The 23,727-nt window shown below is 39.7% G+C and overlaps 1 protein-coding gene and 1 long non-coding RNA gene across 2 annotated transcripts in view; one reads left to right on the top strand and one right to left on the bottom strand.

The window, feature by feature from the left end:
* The window catches only part of LOC138971193 (uncharacterized), a 666,631-nt gene that overhangs the window by 490,230 nt on the left and 152,674 nt on the right, over positions 1–23,727 (top strand). The window lies entirely within an intron of this gene.
* LOC138971181 (transmembrane protein 237-like) lies at positions 1,399–11,576 on the bottom strand. Its single transcript, XM_070343829.1, has 5 exons — positions 11,200–11,576; positions 8,952–9,222; positions 6,215–6,530; positions 5,358–5,532; positions 1,399–3,556 (listed from the first exon to the last, which is right to left on the bottom strand). The coding sequence occupies exons 1-5, from the start codon at positions 11,557–11,559 to the stop codon at positions 3,374–3,376; spliced, it is 1,305 nt and encodes a 434-aa protein (XP_070199930.1). The 5' UTR covers positions 11,560–11,576; the 3' UTR covers positions 1,399–3,373.

Here is a 23,727-nt window from a genome sequence, read left to right on the forward strand (position 1 = left end):
GCAGGAGCTCCCAGGGCATTCAGTCATGTTTCAGGCTATCCATCTGAAATTATACCAAGTTCCATTGACCTTCTTGCAAGGAGTCAAAAAACTATTAAAAAAATATATATATAAAAAATTACAAATTAATTCTCCTCAGCATTGTCTGGGCAGGAAAGCGTGGCCCTCGACAGGGACCTATATTTAGATAATATAGGTCTATGCCCTCGATGAGGCTCACATCAGGTTCCGGACGTAAACTAATTACATCAAAAGTCTATATATGTCTCAGAAAGAGGGAGAGTTCTTTATATCTTGGGTACTTTACGTCAAGACATTGTTTTGATTACATTAGAAAATTGCAAAAGATGATATGACGTGGGTCCATTTTGGTATGGTATATTAATTAATATACCGCACACAGCCTTCAACCCCAGAACGTGATCGCGGGAAAAGTTAATGACATTTTGGTGGGCCGGGAGATGCAACGTGACAAATCGCATACAGTTTTGTTTGGGTTGCAACACTAAAGGTATGTCTGCGACTCAGATATATATAGTTATGTAAATAGCTTTTTACTGTCCATATCATAATCTGCGACAAAAAAGACAAACTGTTGCTGCTTCAGGGCTGTGACCTGCAGTGCATCTTTAAAAGTTACATACAGGAGCAAGGATGCTTATCAAAAAAATAATAAAACACAATTTCAAAAATTGGAAAATAAACTCAAGATAGAGAATTTACAGAAATTGTGCACAAGGATACAAAATTGAAAGGAAAATGAACTGTTCACTATTTTGTTTTCTTATTTTTACAAAAACATTTGGTATGCATGTATGTTTTACTGAGTGCATGAAGAACAAGAATCGCGATCGATCATCTTTGGAGGCAAATTAAACCAGCCAAACATGCAAGAAATTTTAGAGCTAAATTAATAGCCCTATAAAAACTGCTATGTAAGCGCAAAGGTTCACAAGAGCATTCCATGAGACAACAGCAGCCATACCCCATCACAAACACAATTGATCGGTGACTAATCATGCAGCGAAGTACAAGAAATTTCGAGCTACAATAAATAGCCCGCGCTCCACGCCGGGAGACAACTCAGTGCAGAGGCTGCAGAAGGGAGACTACTTAGTCTACTGTGTCACACTCATGTACATAGATTAGTTTGAAAGCCAAATATAAATCATCAGTAAATGATCACCTGCTGACTGTTAACAGCATATGAAACTGGAAAGTGTTTTTGTGTGATTTTTTCAATTGTTATTGTGAGTCGTATACTTATTCTTTGACTGTTGTTAACTTGCTGTGTGTTCATTAAATGACTCATACACACACACACACACACACACACACACACACACACACACACACACACACACACACACACACACACACACACATCAAAAAGCTGCATATTTTCTTTTACTTTATTGAGTCAGCATAAAAAAAAAATACATGTATATGTGCACTTTTGTCTAAATACCAGGCTATTCATTCATTAGCTTTACTGCATTGGCTGGACGGAATACAGATAGTCATGACTGTACAAAAAGTGAAGGACACTTTTAAATATTCAGCTACATATAACTTCAGTTCAGCTTCAATAAGATTTTTCTTCATGCTCAAAGAGATTTGAGTGTTTAAAGTGCCAGTATAGTTAAAGGCACAGTAAGCCTCCCGTAAATCATCACAGAGCTCCCTGAGCGTCTACATACAGTACAAGCATACTTCCATTTGAACGCTCACCGAACGGGAACATCCTGGCTGCTTTCTGTCGAGCGTGAGAAATTTTCAAAGAATTTATTTTCGTGGACTTGGGCTGCTACAACAATGGCGCCTCGTTTTGGTGCTGGACGGCTGTTATGATACCGGAAATCACGCCCGGACAGTAAGCCTCCCGTAAACCATCACAGATACTGTCAGGCTTTTACACACAGTACAAACACCCTTCCATTTGAACGCTCACCAAACGGGAACATCCTAGGTGCCCTACGTAAAAAGCGAGCAATTTTTAAAGAATTAATTTTGCAGATTGTCTCGAACACTTTTAATTTGGACCCATCCTGAACTCAGGTCAAACATGAGTTACTTCCCTTCGGGTCTCATTCTATCGATGTAAACTGGCGATAGCCGTGAATCGATGATTATCAAAATGTTTTTGGACCGTGGTGCGTTTTTGCGCTAGACCTAACTTTTAAAATCTAAATAATAAATTGACAGCTTGTTACACAAACATTCTTTAATCATAAAAGAATTCTTTTTTCATCAAGACAAGATCAGTACAATTCGAAGTTGTGAAAGTTTGAAAAAAGAAAAGCCCGGAAGCAGGGTCACGCAAGGGTCGTAGCAGACGACGGTTTATCATGCATATCGCCGTTCCTCTCAACAGTCAAAAGCCATCGCTAGAGTTCTTGTGAACCACAGCCGTTTGTTTCGTGCATAAAAACGTGCTATTGTAAATAAGCTCACATCGAGTCGCATTCAAATAACTAACTGACGACTACATTGTGAAAAAGGGAAACTGGATTACACGGATTCACGATGGCTCAGGGGTAAGATAAACCACGCAAAAATAAATTCTTTGAAAATTGTTCGCTCTTTACGGAGGGCACCTATGATGTTCTCAATCGGTGAGTGTTTAAATGAAAGGGTGTTTGTACTGTGTGTAAAAGCCTGACCGTATCTGTGATGGTTTACGGGAGGCTTACTGTGCCTTTAAACGACACAAAAGGAAAACATCCTGAAGCAACCTATCAAACCATAATATGATGTCAACAAAGTGCAAATGCTCAAACAGCAATCTACATTTCTGCTCTTCTTTTTCATTTCTATCTCTATATTTTCTCACTCATTCTTTTTTTTTTCCAGGGGTAATATCATTCATATATTCATGTTCAACACAAGTTCTCATATCTCATATCAAACGCAGGCAAACATTTTTCATTCTCCACAGTTTATCTAACTTTCTAACTTTTAACATGTAAATAAGTAATACATTCTTGTCCATTTATGTATTGTAAGAATTCGCGCCAAAAGTAAATGTTAAATGAGCTGTGCCACAGATTAATGTACAGTTAAACATACAGATACCAAGTGTGTTATATAATGTTATTGTTTATCGATTAAAAGGGCACGCTTAAGCGTCTTCCCAAAAGTAAAAAAAAAATAAAAAAATTAAAATTAAAAAAAACATGTAAATAAGGTTTTTCAACTCAAACACAGAAGCTTTCTCTTCTTCACAACCCGAGAAAAAACAAAAGTCATAAGAAGTATAAACGAAACACTGAATGCAGGAACAGATTTCAACAACTCCTAGCTATTTTGCAAAAATAGTTATCACAGTTTCTAGCTTTTTTTGTCTTTTTGTTTAATTTTGAAGCTTTACAGCTCATGCTGGTGATACTTGGTCCAGTTCCAGCTCTCCAGACAAAATGTCGTCATCTCCTTCGTGAAGATTTTTGCTCAGTCGGTCAGCATTCGGTGCCAGAGCGATGATGAACCAACCCAGAATGGCAGCTACTCCTCTTGCTGTGTTGAGCGACGTGAACTTGAACAGCTCATCAGACGTTGTCTGGAGATATATAGATTAGAACTTTCAAGTTCAAGCTGGCATATATTCAGAATAAAGTCACTACGACATTTTTACAGCCTGAAAACTATATGGCTAAGAATCAAACATTTTTGTGTGAAATGAACATGCTGCTCCTTATCAACTGCTTTAACCTTCACCGAATCACGCTGAGGAATACACATTTCGGATGATGTGGGTCGTACAACATACTTTAAAAGAAGGATTCAACGTAAAGAGTATGGGTCGTACACGACCCACGCCATCCGAATAGGGATAATCATCGTAAAATCCTTCTTTAATTCCATATGGGTACCCCACAACCCACATCATCCAGAACGCATGCCCAGTTCAAATTACGTCATTTTTTACATTTAGTCAAGTTTTGACTAAATGTTTTAACATAGAGGGGGAATCGAGACGAGGGTCGTGGTGTGTGTGTGTGTGTGTGTGTGTGTGTGTGTGTGTTTGTGTGTGTGTCTGTGCGTGTAGAGCGATTCAGACTAAACTACTGGACCGATCTTTATGAAATTTGACATGAGAGTTCCTGGGTATGATATCCCCGGATGTGTTTTTCATTTTTTTGATAAATGTCTTTGATGACATCATATCCGGCTTTTTGTAAAAGTTGAGGCGGCACTGTCACACCCTCATTGTTTAATCAAATTGATTGAAATTTTGGCCAAGCAATCTTCGACGAAGGCCGGACTTTGGTATTGCATTTCAGCTTGGTGGCTTCAAAACTAATTGATGAGTTTGGACATTAAAAATCGGAAACTTGTAATTAAAATTATTTTTTTTATTAAACGATCCAAAAATAATTTCATCTAATTCTTCGTCATTGTCTGATTCCAAAAACATATACATATGTTATATTTGAATTACAAACAAGCTCTGAAAATTAAAAATATGAAAATTATGATTAAAATTAATTTTCCTAAATCGATTTAAAACCAATTTCATCTTATTCCTTGTCGGTCCCTGATTCCAAAAACATATAGATATGATATGTTTGGATTATTAACAAACTCAGTAAGCTAAAAAGAATAGACATACAAGAAAGCGTGTTATCCTGCTCAGCGCGACCACTACCGCACTATCCTGCATGGCTTGTCGATTTCACTGCCTTTGCCACGAGCGGTGGACTGACGAAACTACGAGTATGTGGTCTTGGTGAAAAAAGCAGTGCGTTCAGTTTCATTCTGTGAGTTTGACATCTTGACTAAATGTTGTTATTTCGCCTTACAGTTACACGACTTGTTATTTCTTTGTTTACAAAGATAATTCCTGTAAAAAGTGGTCGATGGTGTTTGAGGATTACATGAAGTCATAATCACAAACTCCCAACAGTTTCAGAGATACGTACACTTTTGCAAGGCTCTGGGTCGTCCACGACCCAAGAAGCACGGTGAAGGTTTAGAGTGCATTCTAAAACAACAATATTCTTTCATACTGCAATATCAGCTGCCCCTTAGAAAGAAGGGACCTAACTCAACAAGAAAGCATCAGTCTTAAAATCAGTCCTGACACAAGGTTGGCTCCCCTTGTTTTGCAAGCGGCTTTACATGCGAGAGGCATAATCTTTGCTTGTGGTTTTTGTATCATACACTGCACCAGTAGGGCATATTAATTTAGTGGAACCTGCCTAGAGCTAAGCTTTATGCAACTCTAGATATCATCACTGTGTTACCCTTTTCATCTGCTCATCGTCCTAGCATGCTAGGGTTTTGTGCACATGCTTCTGTGTTTCAGTGTGTGTGCGTCTGTGTGTGTGACCTGATGAAACTCAATCCTTAGCACTCACCTCTGTGCTGTTCCACAAGGACGGCTGTGTGTTCTGTAGATGAATGCGATCCTCAACGTCCACTGTAGACAGACTCAGCACCAGACCCACAAGATAAACCACGATGGACACAGCCCCGTTTTGTAAAGTCAGGGCCTGAACCACAAACCTCCGCGTGGGGTTGCCAATATCAAACCTGTCATTGAAAACAACATTTGACACATGTAGACAATTTAATGCTTGCTAATATACATGCAGATCATGTGTGCTAAGCATGACCACTATCTTTTCCATCCTGCAATCAGTTTCATTTCCAGCAGCTCATAAAAAATAGACTGAAAGATAAAGAAAGGAAGAAATTCATCTTGTAAAGTTTATCATGAAAGAAACAATCTCCTTTTTTATATGAAACAAACCTGATCAGAACAAAAGAGTGCAGATGTGTGACCTTTCTTCCCCAGCCATTCATCCTCAAAGCCCTAAAGATAATGCAGGATATATGCTTCAATATATCTGCCCTCTTTTAACAAACAAATAATTACAGCATGTTTACCTGTGATGAAAGAACAACGCTGGGATTTACTCAAAGTTTCAGTTCATTCCAGCTGTCCTCTCACAAAAGATTTAATGGACACAGGGACAACAGAAGGTGTCCTCTCATCAAGGGGCTTTACATTGAAAGTACCACCTTCCAACGAAATCGGTGTATGGCTGCCTAAATGGTGGGGTAAAAATGGTCATACACATAAAAACCCACTTGTGCAAACACATAAGCGAATGTGGGAGTTTCAGCATAGGAACAGCCTTTGGTACCACTGTAACTAAACAAACAAACATCCACAATAGCATATTAACACCTGCAACGATCCTGTACTCACCTGTCACAAGCGGAGATAGAACACAGAGCGAACAGCAGGTAGAACATACACTGCACAGGAAGGGACAGAACTCTGTAGTGGACCAGGAAGTCTCTATCACTGTTCATCAAGAGGATGTACACCACCACGACCTGCCACAGTCCCAACCCCGCCGTCAGTCCGTGAAGAAACAGGCAGATGGTCTGAAAAACTCTGTGGGTGCTGAGTCCAAACTCCATGGTGTTCCTTGACGGTTGATCAGGTATCACCGCTTTTTCTTCTCTTTCCTGCTGAGCTCGCTTGGTGAGCTGAGCTGTAGTGTAACCCTTGAATCCTCCTGCAGGTAAGAATGAATATCAAATTCATGACCAATGACAAACTACATCATACACTATCACAGAAGATTAACAGGGTTCCTGCAGGGCAGAGCTGATACAATTCAATGAGTTTTCAAGGACATTTCCAGGACCAAATAAATGCTTTTCAAGGACATGATTTTCCTCAAATTAATGCAAAGCACCAAGCTTACCTTCAGTTTTTCAAGTCTGCAAACTATTAGTCATTCCGTAGTTGTTTGCATTGCCAACTTCCGGGAAGGGAAGCAACTACGGGTGACTAGTAATAGTTAGTTCGTCTACTTTCGTTTTCACTCGATCTTTTATTCTCCCAAAATGTGTGTACTGTATTTGACGAAAAAAAAGGGGGTTGCATTTTTTTTTAAATAAGACAAGCTGCTGACGAAATGTATAGGCAACAATTTGAAAAAATCAAGTACTTTTCAATGACTATTTAACAAATCTCTATTTTCAAGCACTTTTCAAGGCCTGGAAAAGGTTTTCCAATTTTCAAGGAGTTTTCCAGGGTTCAAGGACTCTGTACGAACCCTGGATTAATCCTGAAGAACAAGAATATGACAAGATCCAACTTCACAGCCTTCACTATGCATAATAAGCACACATGCATAACCAATTACAAACACACACACATTGATTCACAAGTACACAGTATTGTTTTACAGATAAACTTACACAAAACTTTAGCTAGATATACAATACAATACAATACAATACAATACAATAACTTTATTAATCTCTAAAAGAGAAATTACATTGCTGAGCGTTTGTGTCCGTAATAATAACATACATAAAACATTCAAAATAAACATTTGTTCTTTGTCCTGAGAAAATATAGCACATTGGTTATCACATAAGAAAGTATATTAAAAATAAATTAACATGCATTCACCATCAACAATGCACAAAAGAAAGTCAGCACCTTGCCGGTTATCACATATTGTCTAAGATTAAGAGAGTAGAATGCAAAACAAGATCAACAATACTGAAACAATACAGAACACTGACCCCGTGCATCAGAGCGACAACACCAGCATCTACCGCCCCACCTGAGAATTGAAGATGTGAATTGCAGATGGAATGAACGAATTTCTGTAGCGTGTGGATCTTGCGGTTGGTTGTCTGAATCTGTTGCTCCTGTCTGTCCGTCTACTGTCAAATTCCGGTCTGAGTGGGTGCGAGTCGTCAGCCAAAATCTTCTGTACCTTGTCAGTCAGTCGTCGTTCATGTGTTGATGTGAAATTGTCCTGCTTCCTCCCAACCACCCCACTTGCTTTCCTGATGAATTTATCTAATCTATCCCTGTCTTGCTTGTTGATGTTGCCACCCCAACACACGGAGCCAAAGTACAACACACTATTGCACGTTGAAGTGTAAAACATCTGAAGGATTTCTTGTCTGATGTTAAAAGACCTGAGTTTTCTCAAAAAGTACAGGCGAGAGTGGAGTTTCTTCACAAGGGCATCAGAGTTTGGTTTCCATGTCAACTTATTGTCTATAATCACCCCCAAATACTTATACTGCTCTACCTTCTCTACGACCTCCCCCTTGATCACTATCTCCCTGTGTACATGTTCCCCCCTCCTGTTGTCCATTATATATGAACACGCTGGCAAAAATAAATAACTTAGGCCTATAAAATAAAACGCTTGATTCTTATGACACAAGACACCCCCAGGGATGGCCAATTCGTCCGCCCAATTGACAGGGGCGGGTAAAAAACCTGCCGGGCTAGTAGAAACCACCCAACTGGCCAGTAAAATTCTGGTCAAATGCATAACTTTTGGTTTAACTATCGAGTTTTAAAACCATATAAGCACTGCATATGCAGGAACTTCTGTCATCTGCAAAATAATCGCCATGTTCTAGTGAAACAAAAACGAGGCTCCTGTGCGTGTCACCGCTGTTTTAACTGTGTAAAGAAATTTTTCACTCATAATATGATGTGTGGTATATTGTACCGGGCCAGCGAAACTTTCTTTAACTTACTCGCCCACTTGACAAGTTACAATTTTGAGATTTGGCAATCCCTGCACGCACACACGTGTGTTAGGTTGGTTACCTTTAAAGAATATTTTTAATTGAAGTTTGTCTTTTATTTACATCGATGACAGTGACTTTTTATTGGCCAGAAATTGTGCGAGCTGTGTTCCCTGGATGTCAGAGAAGAGCAACTACCCTTATAAAGTCTGCAAAATCAGGCGTGCTTTTGTGTGTGTTTCTTTAGGGGGGGTGATATGGGTGGGAAAGAGTCAAGAAAAGTTCTAGGGTCGGAATGAAAATTGAGGGAATCGGAAACATTATTGGGGGGGGGGGGGGGGGGGGGGGGGCGGCAAATTCATTTTTTAAAACAATAGTCTTCACTAAAACCCATTACTAAAAACTAATGAAAGAGAATCACTCACTATTTGTTTCGATGAAGATTTTATCAATGGGCTGACTGTGAAGGATAGGTTTGGAGGTGAGGAAAGGCAGCTGTCGTTTCTCCTCCAGCTCCTCTTTCGTTTCTATGCCAACGATGTCCTCTTTGATCTCTTGCAGTTCTGCTGCCAAGTAACTGTCACCAAAGTTGTCAGTGTCACCACCCCCGGCAGCTTTCTTCACTTTCTTTTTCTTTCCCTTCTTCCTCGGAGTGCCATCTTCTTTAATCAAGCTGGTTTTGCTCCCACCAACATCCTGGAAAAGAAAGTGAAAAACTATGAGAACTCATTTCTTTAATATTTTTCTTGCTTGCTGTTTGTGTTGTTTTTGTTGTTGTTTTTGGCTCACGTAAGTGTAGCCTATGCGATCGTAACTTTGTCTGTCTGTGCGTGTGTGTGTGTGTGTGTGCGTGTGTGCGTGTGTATGTCTGTGGTAGAAACTTTAACATTTCGTCATTTGAAGACGTCACATTATGGCGTAAGAGAGTTAGACGTCACGCGAAGGAATTACTGAAAGTCTCGGTCATTTTGGCTCATTATTTTGAGCGGGCCGAGACTAGATGGAAGGCACTATGGCGGAAAAGAGAGTTATCTTTTCATGTCTTGGCATCTCAAATCTTATTAGTCAGAAAGCGCATGCACGTAGTCTCGACCAGCGCGTGGTGTGCTTCTTTCTGAGTACTTTACGTCACAAATTGTACTTTACGTATGATGATGACGTAAGTTTTTTTTTTTTTTTTTTTTTTTTTTTTTTTTTTTTTTTTTTGGTGTAACCAAAATTTTATGATAGTGCACCCAGGAAAGACAAAAAGCATGATTATTACAACAAGACAAAAACACCAGTCACGACCTCTTAAGTTTTTTTTTTTTTTTTTTTTTTTTTTTTTTTTCACAAGTCAGATACACGCATTTTATTCACAGAAACAATTGTCAATTCAATCAAAACGCGAAAAGTTTCCAGGAAGTTAAATATACATCATTAATGTTCCACAGAACAGTAAAGCTGTATGCAGATCCTGATTTCAAAAATACGCGAAAACAAGTTTTGTATTTAGATAGTTAACTAACACACACGGGGGGGGGGGGGGTTACATCAACGAACTTGTCAGCGCTTTAACAAAGTTAAAACCTTCATGAGAGCTTTCTGAGACTGACCGTAAAATAAGTCACGTCATTAGTAACCATGTACAATACGTGACGTCATTAGTAACCATGTACAATACGTCACGTCATTAGTAACCATGTACAATACGTGACGTCATTAGTAACCATGTACAATACGTCACGTCATCAGTAACCATGTACAATACGGGGTATTTGCCAGTGATGACGTAAGTTAATTGTATGTGTTCTATTTCGTTGACTGAGCACGGCCGGGACCAGTTGGCGTGAGCGCTGGGATTTCGAGTTTCATTCGACATGTCAATGCATCGCAGTATGAAATAATACAGGTAGGAGGTTAGTCGATATCGACCAAAGTCGATAAGTGCATTCTTCACTATGGTATTGAGTCTGATTTCGTCGTCCATCTTGAATCAAAAAGCACTCTTCTTACAAAAAAAACAAAAAAACTTCGTTGCGAGTTACGGCGAAGCTTTGCACGTCAAAACTTGAGAAGCGATGTTGGGGTCAAAGTACCACGCCGTAGCTGCGGGTTTTTGGTATTAAGACTTTGCGAAGCTTCGTGTAGTCGACTACGGGCTCAATTAAGGACAGGCTTAAGTAGGCTAGATCTAGATCTAGTGTCTCGCTTTCTTGCACAGTGTCACCTATGCTTACTGTGTGTGTGTGTGTGTGTGTGTGTGTGTGTGTGTGTGTGTGTGTGTGTATGTGTGACGGAGTGATTGAGTTTGTGTTACTGTTTGTCGATTTCTTACGTGAGCCTTGAAGGCTTCGCCTCTTGTTTACACATGTGTTACTGATGCTGTCAGTGTTATCAAACATGCAAAGCTGTTAATTCAATACCTTAAGTGTACTCATAACTTTAAAGCGGCAGTGCATACTGATTTGTTCGCAAAATTCTGTGTAAGTCAATGTAATGAGCAATTTTACATTGCACTCATTCTACACACACACACAAACACCTGTGTACACACAATTACACACACACGCCAAGAACAAGTGTCAAGATCGGAAAAAGGGATGCATGCGTGTGTGTATTTCTACTCTACATTATAAATGGTAAACCTGACCAGACTTGAATCGGACTGATCAACACTCGTCCGACACTCACCTCCTGCACGCTTGGTGCACTTCTATCACTGACAAGACCCTCTTCACCTTCTTCTGCTTTCGCTTTTGGCTTTTTTTTCTTCTTCTTTGGAGTCGTCACATTTGTATCTTCGCCTTCTTCCCCACCTCCAACCTCTTTTTTTCCAGCGGGTGTTGCAGAACGGGCGCGTCGACGCGGAGTCGGTTTCTCGCCATCCTCGGTCGCGTGGCCGTTTTCTACGGGTTCTGCAGGCGTCTTCTTTTTTCTTCGTGTTACTTGTGGCTTGCTGCCGTCGTCATTTTCGTTGTTTCTGGGAGAAATAGGCGGTAAACCTTTCTTTTGTGTCACCTTCTTTGGTGTAGTTTGGTTTTCGTCGGCCATTTTGTTGTGAAGAATGCTTAGTACTTTAGCGATCTCCATCATTAAAGAGCTTAGAGGTGCAGTTATGCCCCTTACTCTGCCAGCACTAGAAGCACGATTCTGAATAGAATCAATGCAGAGTCGCCTTTAATGGGTTTTTTTTTTTAAGTCAACAAGATCGTGACAGTTTTTAAAACATTTCTATAAAGTTTCGTAATTTCTGCTTTTATGCTTGATATTGCTCAGAATCTTTACTTGAAAGTATACCCTTTTTGTGTGAGCATTTTTTTATTTTTATAAAAGATCTTGAAAGTTTGAAAGCAATCCATTGGGTCATTACTGAAAGGCAGTGCTTTTTGTCGTACAACCTCTCAGAATTTTTTTACCTTTTACGCACTTGACACCTGCATCAGTCCAAAAGGCGCAATGCAAGAATTAAGTATGCATGGCAGCCTACAAAATAACCTGTTCTGGATAGGTAATTGATAAACATTTCTTCCAGTATGTAAAAGTTGATTGCTTTGGCCTATTCTTGTTTCGTTTTCCCCCAAAAAGTTTTTTGGATTACTTTTTTTTCGAATTTATGCAAAATGATAGAACTGTGTAAAGGTTTTTTTTAGTGTCAATGACAAATGTGTCATCAAAAACATTGAACCCCTGGCTATGTGATCAACCTTTTATTTTGAAAGAAGTTTGTCATTTATACTGTTCTTCAGTTGTTGTTCGTTGTCGTTGGCGCTAAAATGTGGTGGTGGAAAAGTGCTGCTGCTGAAATCTCCTACTCCTAGATCCCAGAATGTGTGTGGTGGTAGATCCCACTGAAGGGATAGGTGCAGTCAAAGATCCCGCTAGGTCATTGTATTGAAATCTTAACTGTAAGGACACTGACCTGTTTTGATTTTGTTGTTTGATAAAATGTACTATCATGGAAATCTTACCTGTATGGAAATGTATGTTATGTGTTAAGAAGAATAGAGCTGAGCCTTACGGCTTCTTCTTCTTCTTCTTCTTCTGCGTTCGTGGGCTGAAACTCTCACGTACACTCGTGTTTTTGCACGAGTTGAATTTTACGTGTATGACCGTTTTTACCCCGCCATTTAGGCAGCCATACGCCGCTTTCGGAGGAAGCATGCTGGGTGTTTTCGTGTTTCTATAACCCACCGAACTCTGACATGGATTACAGGATCTTTTCCGTGCGCACTTGGTCTTGTGCTTGCGTGTACACACGAAGGGGGATAAGCCACAAGCAGGTCTGCACATAAGTTGACCTGAGAGATCGGAAAAATCTCCACACTTAACCCACCAGGCGGCCGCGGCCGGGATTCGAACCCTCGACCTTCCCGGCGATAAAGATGCCGACGTCTTACCACCCCGCCACAGCGCCCGTCTGCTGAGCCTCAGCAAGATCTTTCCTTTCCTGTTGGTGAAGTGTGTGTATGTGTGTGTGTCCATGCACCTGAACATTTTACAAATGTAATACAAATGCACAAAGTTTCATTGTTAACACAAAGTATTGTTCGAAAATAACACCTGCAGCTGCAAAATCACAACAAAGAGCAACAACATCTAGAGAAGAAAAGAGCAAAAGTAAGCCAAGGAAGACACTTTTTGGAGAAAAACAATCAGTCTTTTTGGGAACAATAGAATCTTGAAATATGTTTTATTTTAATCTAATCAGATCCCACCACACAATAATAAAAGAAGTTTTCTTTGGTTCATGTATCAAACAACAAGAATGGTAGGTAATTAGAACGTGTATTATAAACAAAACGTTACATCTTCAAAAGTTAAAAGACCACCTTGGTTTTTTTTTAATTCTGAATTTTGAAACGTTGGCAGACTCTGTTTTTGGATTTTCGTTTATGTATGTCAAAACTGTCTTCCCTGGTGAAATAAGAAATTAAGTAGACCTTTCTGTTTTTGGATTTTCGTTTATGTATGTCAAAACTGTCTTCCCTGGTGAAATAAGAAATTAAGTAGACCTTTCTGTTTTTGGATGTTCGTTTATGTATGTCAAAACTGTCTTCCATCATGTGGTGAATTAAGAAATTAAGTAGACCTTTCTGTTTTGGGATGTTCGTTTATGTATGTCAAAACTGTCTTCCCTGGTGAAATAAGAAATTAAGTAGACCTTTCTGTTTTTGGATGTTCGTTTATGTATGTCAAAACTGTCTTCCATCATGTGGTGAATTAAGAAATTAAGTAGACCTTTCTGTTTTTGGATGTTCGTTTATGTATGTCAAAACTGTCTTCCCTGGTGAAATAAGAAATTAAGTAGACCTTTCTGTTTTTGGATGTTCGTTTATGTATGTCAAAACTGTCTTCCCTGGTGAAATAAGAAATTAAGTAGACCTTTCTGTTTTGGGATGTTCGTTTATGTATGTCAAAACTGTCTTCCCTGGTGAAATAAGAAATTAAGTAGACCTTTCTGTTTTTGGATGTTCGTTTATGTATGTCAAAACTGTCTTCCCTGGTGAAATATTATGTATGTCAAAACTGTCTTCCCTGGTGAAATAAGAAATTAAGTAGACCTTTCTGTTTTTGGATGTTCGTTTATGCATGTCAAAACTGTTTTCCCTGGTGAAATAAGAAATTAAGTAGACCTTTCTGTTTTTGGATGTTCGTTTATGTATGTCAAAACTGTCTTCCCTGGTGAAATAAGAAATTAAGTAGACCTTTCTGTTTTGGGATGTTCGTTTATGTATGTCAAAACTGTTTTCCCTGGTGAAATAAGAAATTAAGTAGACCTTTCTGTTTTGGGATGTTCGTTTATGTATGTCAAAACTGTCTTCCCTGGTGAAATAAGAAATTAAGTAGACCTTTCTGTTTGTGGATGTTCGTTTATGTATGTCAAAACCGTCTTCCCTGGTGAAATAAGAAATTAAGTAGACCTTTCTGTTTTTGGATGTTCATTTATGTATGTCAAAACTGTCTTCCCTGGTGAAATAAGAAATTAAGTAGACCTTTTCTGTTTTTGGATGTTCGTTTATGTATGTCAAAACTGTCTTCCCTGGTGAAATAAGAAATTAAGTAGACCTTTCTGTTTTTGGATGTTCGTTTATGTATGTCAAAACTGTCTTCCCTGGTGAAATAAGAAATTAAGTAGACCTTTCTGTTTTGGGATGTTCGTTTATGTATGTCAAAACTGTCTTCCCTGGTGAAATAAGAAATTAAGTAGACCTTTCTGTTTTGGGATGTTCGTTTATGTATGTCAAAACTGTCTTCCCTGGTGAAATAAGAAATTAAGTAGACCTTTCTGTTTTTGGATGTTCGTTTATGTATGTCAAAACTGTCTTCCCTGGTGAAATAAGAAATTAAGTAGACCTTTCTGTTTTGGGATGTTCGTTTATGTATGTCAAAACTGTCTTCCCTGGTGAAATAAGAAATTAAGTAGACCTTTCTGTTTTTGGATGTTCGTTTATGTATGTCAAAACTGTCTTCCCTGGTGAAATAAGAAATTAAGTAGACCTTTCTGTTTTTGGATGTTCGTTTATGTATGTCAAAACTGTCTTCCCTGGTGAAATAAGAAATTAAGTAGACCTTTCTGTTTTGGGATGTTCGTTTATGTATGTCAAAACTGTCTTCCCTGGTGAAATAAGAAATTAAGTAGACCTTTCTGTTTTGGGATGTTCGTTTATGTATGTCAAAACTGTCTTCCCTGGTGAAATAAGAAATTAAGTAGACCTTTCTGTTTTTGGATGTTCGTTTATGTATGTCAAAACTGTCTTCCCTGGTGAAATAAGAAATTAAGTAGACCTTTCTGTTTTTGGATGTTCGTTTATGTATGTCAAAACTGTCTTCCCTGGTGAAATAAGAAATTAAGTAGACCTTTCTGTTTTTGGATGTTCGTTTATGTATGTCAAAACTGTCTTCCCTGGTGAAATAAGAAATTAAGTAGACCTTTCTGTTTTGGGATGTTCGTTTATGTATGTCAAAACTGTCTTCCCTGGTGAAATAAGAAATTAAGTAGACCTTTCTGTTTTGGGATGTTCGTTTATGTATGTCAAAACTGTCTTCCCTGGTGAAATAAGAAATTAAGTAGACCTTTCTGTTTTTGGATGTTCGTTTATGTATGTCAAAACTGTCTTCCCTGGTGAAATAAGAAATTAAGTAGACCTTTCTGTTTTGGGATGTTCGTTTATGTATGTCAAAACTGTCTTCCCTGGTGAAATAAGAAATTAAGTAGACCTTTCTGTTTTTGGATGTTCGTTTATGTATGTCAAAACTGTCTTCCCTGGTGAAATAAGAAATTAAGTAGACCTTTCTGTTTTTGGATGTTTGTTTATGTATGTCAAAACTGTCTTCCCTGGTGAAATAAGAAATTAAGTAGACCTTTCTGTTTTTGGATTTTCGTTTATGTATGTCAAAACTGTCTTCCCTGGTGAAATAAGAAATTAAGTAGACCTTTCTGTTTTTGGATGTTTGTTTATGTATGTCAAAACTGTCTTCCCTGGTGAAATAAGAAATTAAGTAGACCTTTCTGTTTTTGGATTTTCGTTTATGTATGTCAAAACTGTCTTCCCTGGTGAAATAAGAAATTAAGTAGACCTTTCAACTTTGACAGAACTTATCTATTTCTCTGCTATTCATAGAATTATGTTATTGTGTGTGTGTGTGTGTGTGTGTGTGTGTGTGTGTGTGTGTGTGTGTGTGTGTGTGTGTGTGTGTGTGTGTGTGTGTGTGAGTGTGGTTTGCCAAGCACATCATTGTGTGTCGTTTAATCAAATAACATTCATCCATCCCCTCACAATTTGTTTCACTCACTCGAGTCTCTTAGAATTCTACTGGTCGCAACGCAAATAAAATGTCAATTATATTTTGAAAATACAAATATGACAATACCTAAAATAATGTACATCCCAACATCTCAAAATAGAGCTGTCACAGTATACTCTACACTAACTCTCTGGCTTGCCCAGAGCGCCGGTGTAACACGAGAAAATTACTCCCACGAGATTTTTACTCCGGAGTAAAAATGTTGAACGAATATGTTACTCCCTTTACGAAAAAATTACTCCCCACGACAAGTGAGTTACGAGTAAACATTTCGTACAAAAAAAATTTACTCCCCTGACGAATAAAGTACTTCACCCTAACACGAGCAATTTAACTTTCCATGCCAGGTGTACGAAGTTTTTACTCCCTTGTCCCCTGTTAGTCTTGGTGGTGGAAGGGGTGGAGGGAGGGTAGCGCGACATTCGTTTGCGCGAGATCATATGCTGGCATTATCCCTTCGCCCGCATCCAATTTTCGCCTACGAGATTTTTACTGGAAGTAAAAAAAATGGGGAGTAAACATATCATTTTGTGGAGGGAGTAATATTTTCGTGCCTTGGGGAGTTCTTTTCTCGTACGAAAAATGTACTCGGAGTAAGAATTTCGTACAAAATTTTTACTCCGGAGTAAATTTTTCGTGGAGTAAAAATTTCGTGTTACACCTTGTGGCTCCGTAACCGACTCGTCGGTTCTCGAGCCTAGAGCAAGGGGCTCCGTTACCGACTTGTCGGTTCTCCAGCCACTGTCCGATGCAAAAGACCTTACCTTTTGTTATTGTTTTTGTTTGTTTCGACACATTCAAGTCTAAAAACAAAACAAAAATGTTCTTTTGAGACTTTCAAAAGTATTTGGGTGAAACGAAGGTGGCACATTTTGCAGAATGCCAAACACTGTACATAAGGAAGCACCCCCCCCCCCCCCCTAGCTTAAAAAAAAAATTAAAACAAAGAAAAAATGATGGCTCAGATTGCACCAGATAGCTCCATTTTCCATTTTTTTCAGCGAGAAGTAATTAACAAAAACAAAGGTCAAATTTAGGCTACACACGGAAGACATCGTGGGGCCGTGCGGACCCATGTTTCTCAAACTGAAGGAACTTGGCTCTAAACATCATTTTCTACGATCTGTTTAATGTTGGGGTTAATAAGTCGCGTGGAGCGAAACGAATACATAACAATGTGGGTCCACACGGCCCCACGACGTCTACAGAAGGGTATTCACGTTTTTCCTTTTTTGAGAAGCTTTCGTCCGCACGGTAATAATTAAATTAATAATTTAATTTAGTTACTTCTCGCGGAAATTTAACCACGGCGTCTACGGAAGGGAATGCACGTTTTTGCTTCTTTGGAAAGTATGGGTCTACGGAAGGGTATGCATATTTTTCTTTCTTTGAGAAAGCATGGGTCCGCACGGCCCCACGATGTCTTCCGTGTGCAGTCGATAACCCGGTCGGGCGAAGGTTAAAACTTCGCAGAAGGGGAATCAATGGAGTGGGCAACAATCACGGCACATAAACACTCTCTTTTCTATCCTGTTGAATACATACGACCACAGCTAATCAATGTTTCAATGTTTTATCGTCGTGATTAGATCCTTCGGGTTATTAAGCTAACACAATAAACAACTAACCCCGGCAAACACATAAAATTAATATGCACGCAGACACACCCAACAATGAAAAAACCCTAAACAACATGAATCAAAACAAAGAAAGGTAAATCCCGTGAAGAATGACCTACTCAGCCATACCTAGGTATTCCTCTCTATCGACCCTTCACCTCCCGTCGCGATATAACCTTGAATGGTTGAAAACGACGTTAAACACCAAATAAAGAAAGAAAGAAACCCTTCACCTCCCACCACAATAACATACCCTACCTTTCCGGCATGAGTGTGGCCAGCCGACAGCGCGGCTTCCTTGTTATGTATTAGAGAGAGAGAGAGAGAGACAGAGACAGAGAGAGAGAGAGAGAGAGACAGACAGACAGAGAGAGACAGAGACAGACATAGAGAGACGGAGACACAGCGACAGAGGGAGACACAGACAGACACAGATAGACAGACAGACAGACAGACATACATACAGACAGAGTGAGACAGAGAGAGAGAGAGAGAAACTGAAACTGAACTTTATTACCAAAGGATAGAGGTTTTAGGCAAAGCCTAATCTTACAACCTGTCCCTTATACAAACACTTAATACAGACGCACATAATATAGATAGTAAAATTGACAAGGTTATTGTTACTTACAGACGTACATAATGTCTCTCTCTCTCTCTCTCTGGTCACGGCGGGCGGGTGTGTGTGTTTCTGCGTGCGCTAAACCTCTCTCTCTCTTTCTCTGTTCCATTCTGTAATTGCTTTATTGATGTTCCATTCATGTATTTTCTACTACTTTTCTCATTTATTATTACTGTATGTTTGATGTTTCTATGATTCTAGTCGGGCGCACGCGTGAATATGTGTTTGTGTGAATGTAAAGGGCACATTGTAAGATTAAGCCTATGGCCTAAAATGTCTACCCTTTATGTGAATAAAATGGTCTAAGTCTAAGTCTAAGTCTCTCTCTCTTTCTCTCTCTCTCTCTCTCTGTCTGTCTCTCTGTCTTTTTGTCTGTCTCTCTGTCAGTCTGTCTGTCTCTCTGTCTGTCTGTCTCTCTCTCTGTCTGTCTCTCTCTCTCTGTCTGTCTCTCTCCAGGACCATTTCACAAAATTCACAATCGTGCGTGCTCTCGCGTCCAAACGCGCCTCAGAAGTTGCTTTCCATCTGCTTGATATTTTCCTGACTTTTGGAGCCCCTGCCATATTGCAAAGCGACAATGGAGGGGAGTTCACCGCCAGTGTCATTGAAGAAGTAGCCAAGCTGTACCCAAGATTAAAAATTGTGCACGGAGAACCAAGAGTGCCCCAGTCTTAATGTTCTGTAGAGCGCGCCAATGATGATGCGAAGACAATGGTAATAGCATGGATGTTACAAAACAACACAAACAACTGGACCTATGCATAGTTTGAGGTTTGTTCAGTTTTTCAAAAATTCCAGTCTCAATGCAGGAATTGGTCTCACTCCCTTCAAGGCGATGTTTGGACAGGATGCGCAAGTTGGGCTTGAATCCACCACATTGTCACCTGAAATAATGGAACTAGTTCACACAGAAGAGGACCTGCTGCGTCTAGCTGAACAAGAGCAGACTCCTGTCTTTGACAGCGAGCTTGAAAATGACCCCTCCCAAAACAGTGTGTCATCCCAAGAAACAGTGTCATCCCAAATAACATTGTGTAACCAAGAACCAGTGTCATCCCAAATAACATGGTGTAACCAAGAACCAGTGTCATCCCAAATAACATTGTGTAACCAAGAAACAGTGTCATCCCAAATAACATTGTGTAACCAAGAACCAGTGTCATCAAATGAGATTAAGTCATCGCAGGAGACTGTGTCATCCCAAGAAACTGTTTCACCTGAAGAAGATGTGTCATCCCTAGAAACTATTGTATCCGTAGAAGCTGTGTCATCCCATGAAACTGTTTTATCTGAAGAAGATGTGTCATCCCTAGAAACAATTTTATCCGAAGAAGCTGTATCATCCCATGAAACTGTTTTATCCGTAGAAGCTGTGTCATCCCTAGAAACAATGTTATCCGTAGAAGTTGTGTCAACCCAGGAGACTGTTCACACTTTCATTGTTCCCATTCCATCAGACCACTCTAGTCTCTCAGTTCAAACTTTTGTTTTGCCCGAGCAGCATGACAGGGAAGTTGAGAACATGTCGGAAACTGAAGACCTTCCTGACTCAGTATCTGACGCACAGTCACCAAGTGTTATGAACAGTAGGCTCGCAAAAATAACAGAGGCGCGGAAAAGAACAAAAGAAGGCCAGCTTCGACAAGCGGAGCGAATGCTCAAAAGGAGCAGGACTTGCTTAATGAGTGCCGACAAAGGTGACAATGTGATGATCCCCATCCCACTTGTTGACAGAGGTAAAGGTGACCCTAGAAACCTGATAGGGGTCATTATAGACAGAAACACTAGTGACGACCTTTATAAGATTGCTGTAAGAAATGGCCTCCTGAAAGGTCGCTTCTCGAGAAATCAAATCGATGTTTCAAAAGAAAGGTTTCTCACAGAGGACTCTCTTGACTTGACCAAGGCAATCTCAGTGAGACAAGCAGTTATTGCAGAGTCGCTAGGGGGTGGACAGGGGTTCGTAAATTGCAATTGTTCAATGAGTGCAAAGAGATGCGCAACAAACAGGTGCAAATGCCACAAGAACAAAGTACTCTGTAACAGCAGATGCCATGGCAGTTTAATCTGCAAAAACAAACACTAGGCAAACATTTCTTAATACATGATTAGATTGCGTGAAAGTCAAAACACACGCAAGTCTTTTCCACCACCACATCATTTTATGTATTCGTCTAAGATTTAATTTCATACTCTTTTGATGTTTTAAAACTATATAACTATTTTCCACCACCACATCATTTTATGTATTCGTCTAAGATTTTATTTCATACTCTTTTGATGTTTTAAAACTATATAACTATTTTCCATCACCACATCATTTTATGTATTCGTCTAAGATTTTATTTCATACTCTAATGATGTTTTAAAACTATATATTGAATATGTATGGATTATATGAATAAATTGTGTTGTCATCATTTTCACGAGTTTTCATTCACAAACACCTGGGAAATAAATCTCATGTTCCTCATGCAATAAATCGATAAATAACAAAAAAGCTGGTCTGTCAACAAGCCAACAAACATACAGGTAATACATGTATTGACTGTCGCTTATTTTTAGTTAATTCATGTATTAACTGAAATTTTCAGATAATACATGTATTGACTAGTGGCCACAGTTAATTCACGTATTAACTAAAATAGTTTAGTTAATGCGCGTATTCCCTGGTTTCACAGATTAACTGTAACATATACACATTCAAAAATGGGAAAAACAATATAGTGTGGAAATTGCAGCATAGTTGCAATAATGCATTGCATATAAACATCCAAAACAACTAATAACAAAAGGGAGAAAACAAATGTGGGGAGGAATTGTCCCAATCATTCGCATGTATATCATTATCAATACATACACATAAAGAACAAATCAAAATACAAACATAACTTGACTAAATGTAAAAAGCACTAAAATATCAGACATGAAAAGTGTTCTATTTACCCATTAAACGGGAATGAAACTGGCGCCTAAACGTTTTCACAAAAAAGAGAGAGAGAGAGAGAGACAGACAGAGAGTGACTCGAGACGGAAAAACAGACAAATGAACACGGGGTGAGAGAAAAATGACTCACTCGAGAGAGAGAGAGAGAGAGAGCGCATGAGATCGAGAGAGAGACAGAGAGAGAGAAAGGTGTGACAGGGGAGGCTACCGCTCCTTTCACAGCAGACTCTGCACCCGAGTTGTTGGCCTTTAAGTCAACACCCGTGGTTTGTGGAAATCTGTTTGTGATGGGGTCTGGTAGTTTCCGATTGTCTGTATGTTCATGGAAACCTTCGGCTTTATAGGGGCGGGGATATAGCTCAGTTGGTAGCGCGCTGGATTTGTATTCAGTTGGCCGCTGTCAGCGCGAGTTCGATCCCAGGTTCGGCGGAAATTTATTTCACAGAGTCAACTTTGTGTGCAGACTCTCTTCGGTGTCCGAACCACCCCCCGTGTATACTACATTGGGTGTGCACGTTAAAGATCCCACGATTGACAAAAGGGTCTTTCCTGGCAAAATTGCTTAGGCACAATTAATAATTGTCTACCATACCCGTGTGACTTGGAATAAGGCCGTGAAAGGTAAATATGCGCCGACATGGCTGCAATCTACTGGCCGTATAAAAATTTCATCTCACACGGCATCTCTGCACCGCGCCTAGAACTGTACCCACGGAATATGCGCGATATAAGCCTCATTGATTGATTGATATAGGGCTAATATTTACAAACCTGTTTGATTGCACTTCGCTTTCCGAGGTGATCGTAGTGTTTCGGCACTCGGTTACATCTGGCGCTTGCGAGCAGGGATGGGACTCGGCATGATATGTTCAGGTAATGGCATAATATGACCACTGAACATGTTCGTGCTGTTCCCATTCTGCGAACTTGGGATGGACAGTGGTCCTCCGGTTCGGAGGGGGCGATTGTGACAGGGGAGGCTACCGCTCCTTTCACAGCAGACTCTGCACCCGAGTTGTTGGCCTTTAAGTCAACACCTGTGGTTTGTGGAAATCTGTTTGTGATGTTCTTTCTTTATTTGGTGTTTAACGTCGTTTTCAACCACGAAGGTTATATCGCGACGAGGGAAAGGGGGGGAGATGGGATAGGGGAAAGGGGGGGGGGGATGGGATAGAGCCACTTGTTAAGTGTTTCTTGTTCACAAAAGCACTAATCAAAAAATTGCTCCAGGGGCTTGCAACGTAGTACAATATATGACCTTACTGGGAGAATGCAAGTTTCCAGTACAAAGGACTAAACATTTCTTACATACTGCTTGACTAAAATCTTTACAAACATTGACTATATTCTATACAAGAATCACTTAACAAGGGTAAAAAGAGAAACAGAATCCGTTAGTCGCCTCTTACGACATGCGGGGTGCAGAGAAATAAGGATGTGGAAAAGAAGACTTTTGGTAAGTGAAATAAAGGTGATGGATCCAGTCAGGTAGAAATAAGACAACAAGAAAAGAATTGGAAAACTGCAGGGAATAGTAGGGAGAGTTTTCTTGGAAGGAAATATAGGTGAAAGGACTGGTAAGGCAGAAATAAGACAAAAGAAGAGAAAAAACAGAACCGTTAGTCGCCTCATACGACATGCTGGGTAGCATCGGGTAAATTCTTTCTAGTCCCAACCAATATGGGACTCCCCCTAACCCGCGGGGGGTCTGTTTGTGATGGGGTCTGGTAGTTTCCGATTGTCTGTATGTTCATGGAAACCTTCGGGTTTGCATAACAGTTTTTATAGGGCTAAGAAATTAGCCCTAATATTTTCAAACCTGTTTGATTGCACTTCGCTTCCCGAGGTGATCGTAGTGTTTCGGCACTCGGTTACATCGGGATAGAGAGAGACTGATACACAGACAGACACTAAGGCAGAGCGAGAGAGAGACGGAGAGACTTGGAGTGTATGTGACAGACAGTGTGTGTAGCTATAAACAGACTCGGACAGACGAGGTGCAGCTCATTTCCGAAACAGCGCAAATGACGAGGTTGAAGTAGTAAAATTGGTATTAAAAGTCCTACGTTTTTGTTGCTATTAAGGACTTGAGTGTTAGACGAGGTTGGTGACAACACCTGATAGTTTGAATTCCAAAAAAGAGCAGCTCAAATCCGGAACAGCACAGATGACAAAGTGGGTTACAACAAAATGGAAGCCGCCAGTGGCGATATCAATCAATCAAT

This window comes from Littorina saxatilis, linkage group LG7, assembly GCF_037325665.1.
Source record: "Littorina saxatilis isolate snail1 linkage group LG7, US_GU_Lsax_2.0, whole genome shotgun sequence".
In the NCBI taxonomy this organism is placed as follows: domain Eukaryota; kingdom Metazoa; phylum Mollusca; class Gastropoda; order Littorinimorpha; family Littorinidae; genus Littorina; species Littorina saxatilis.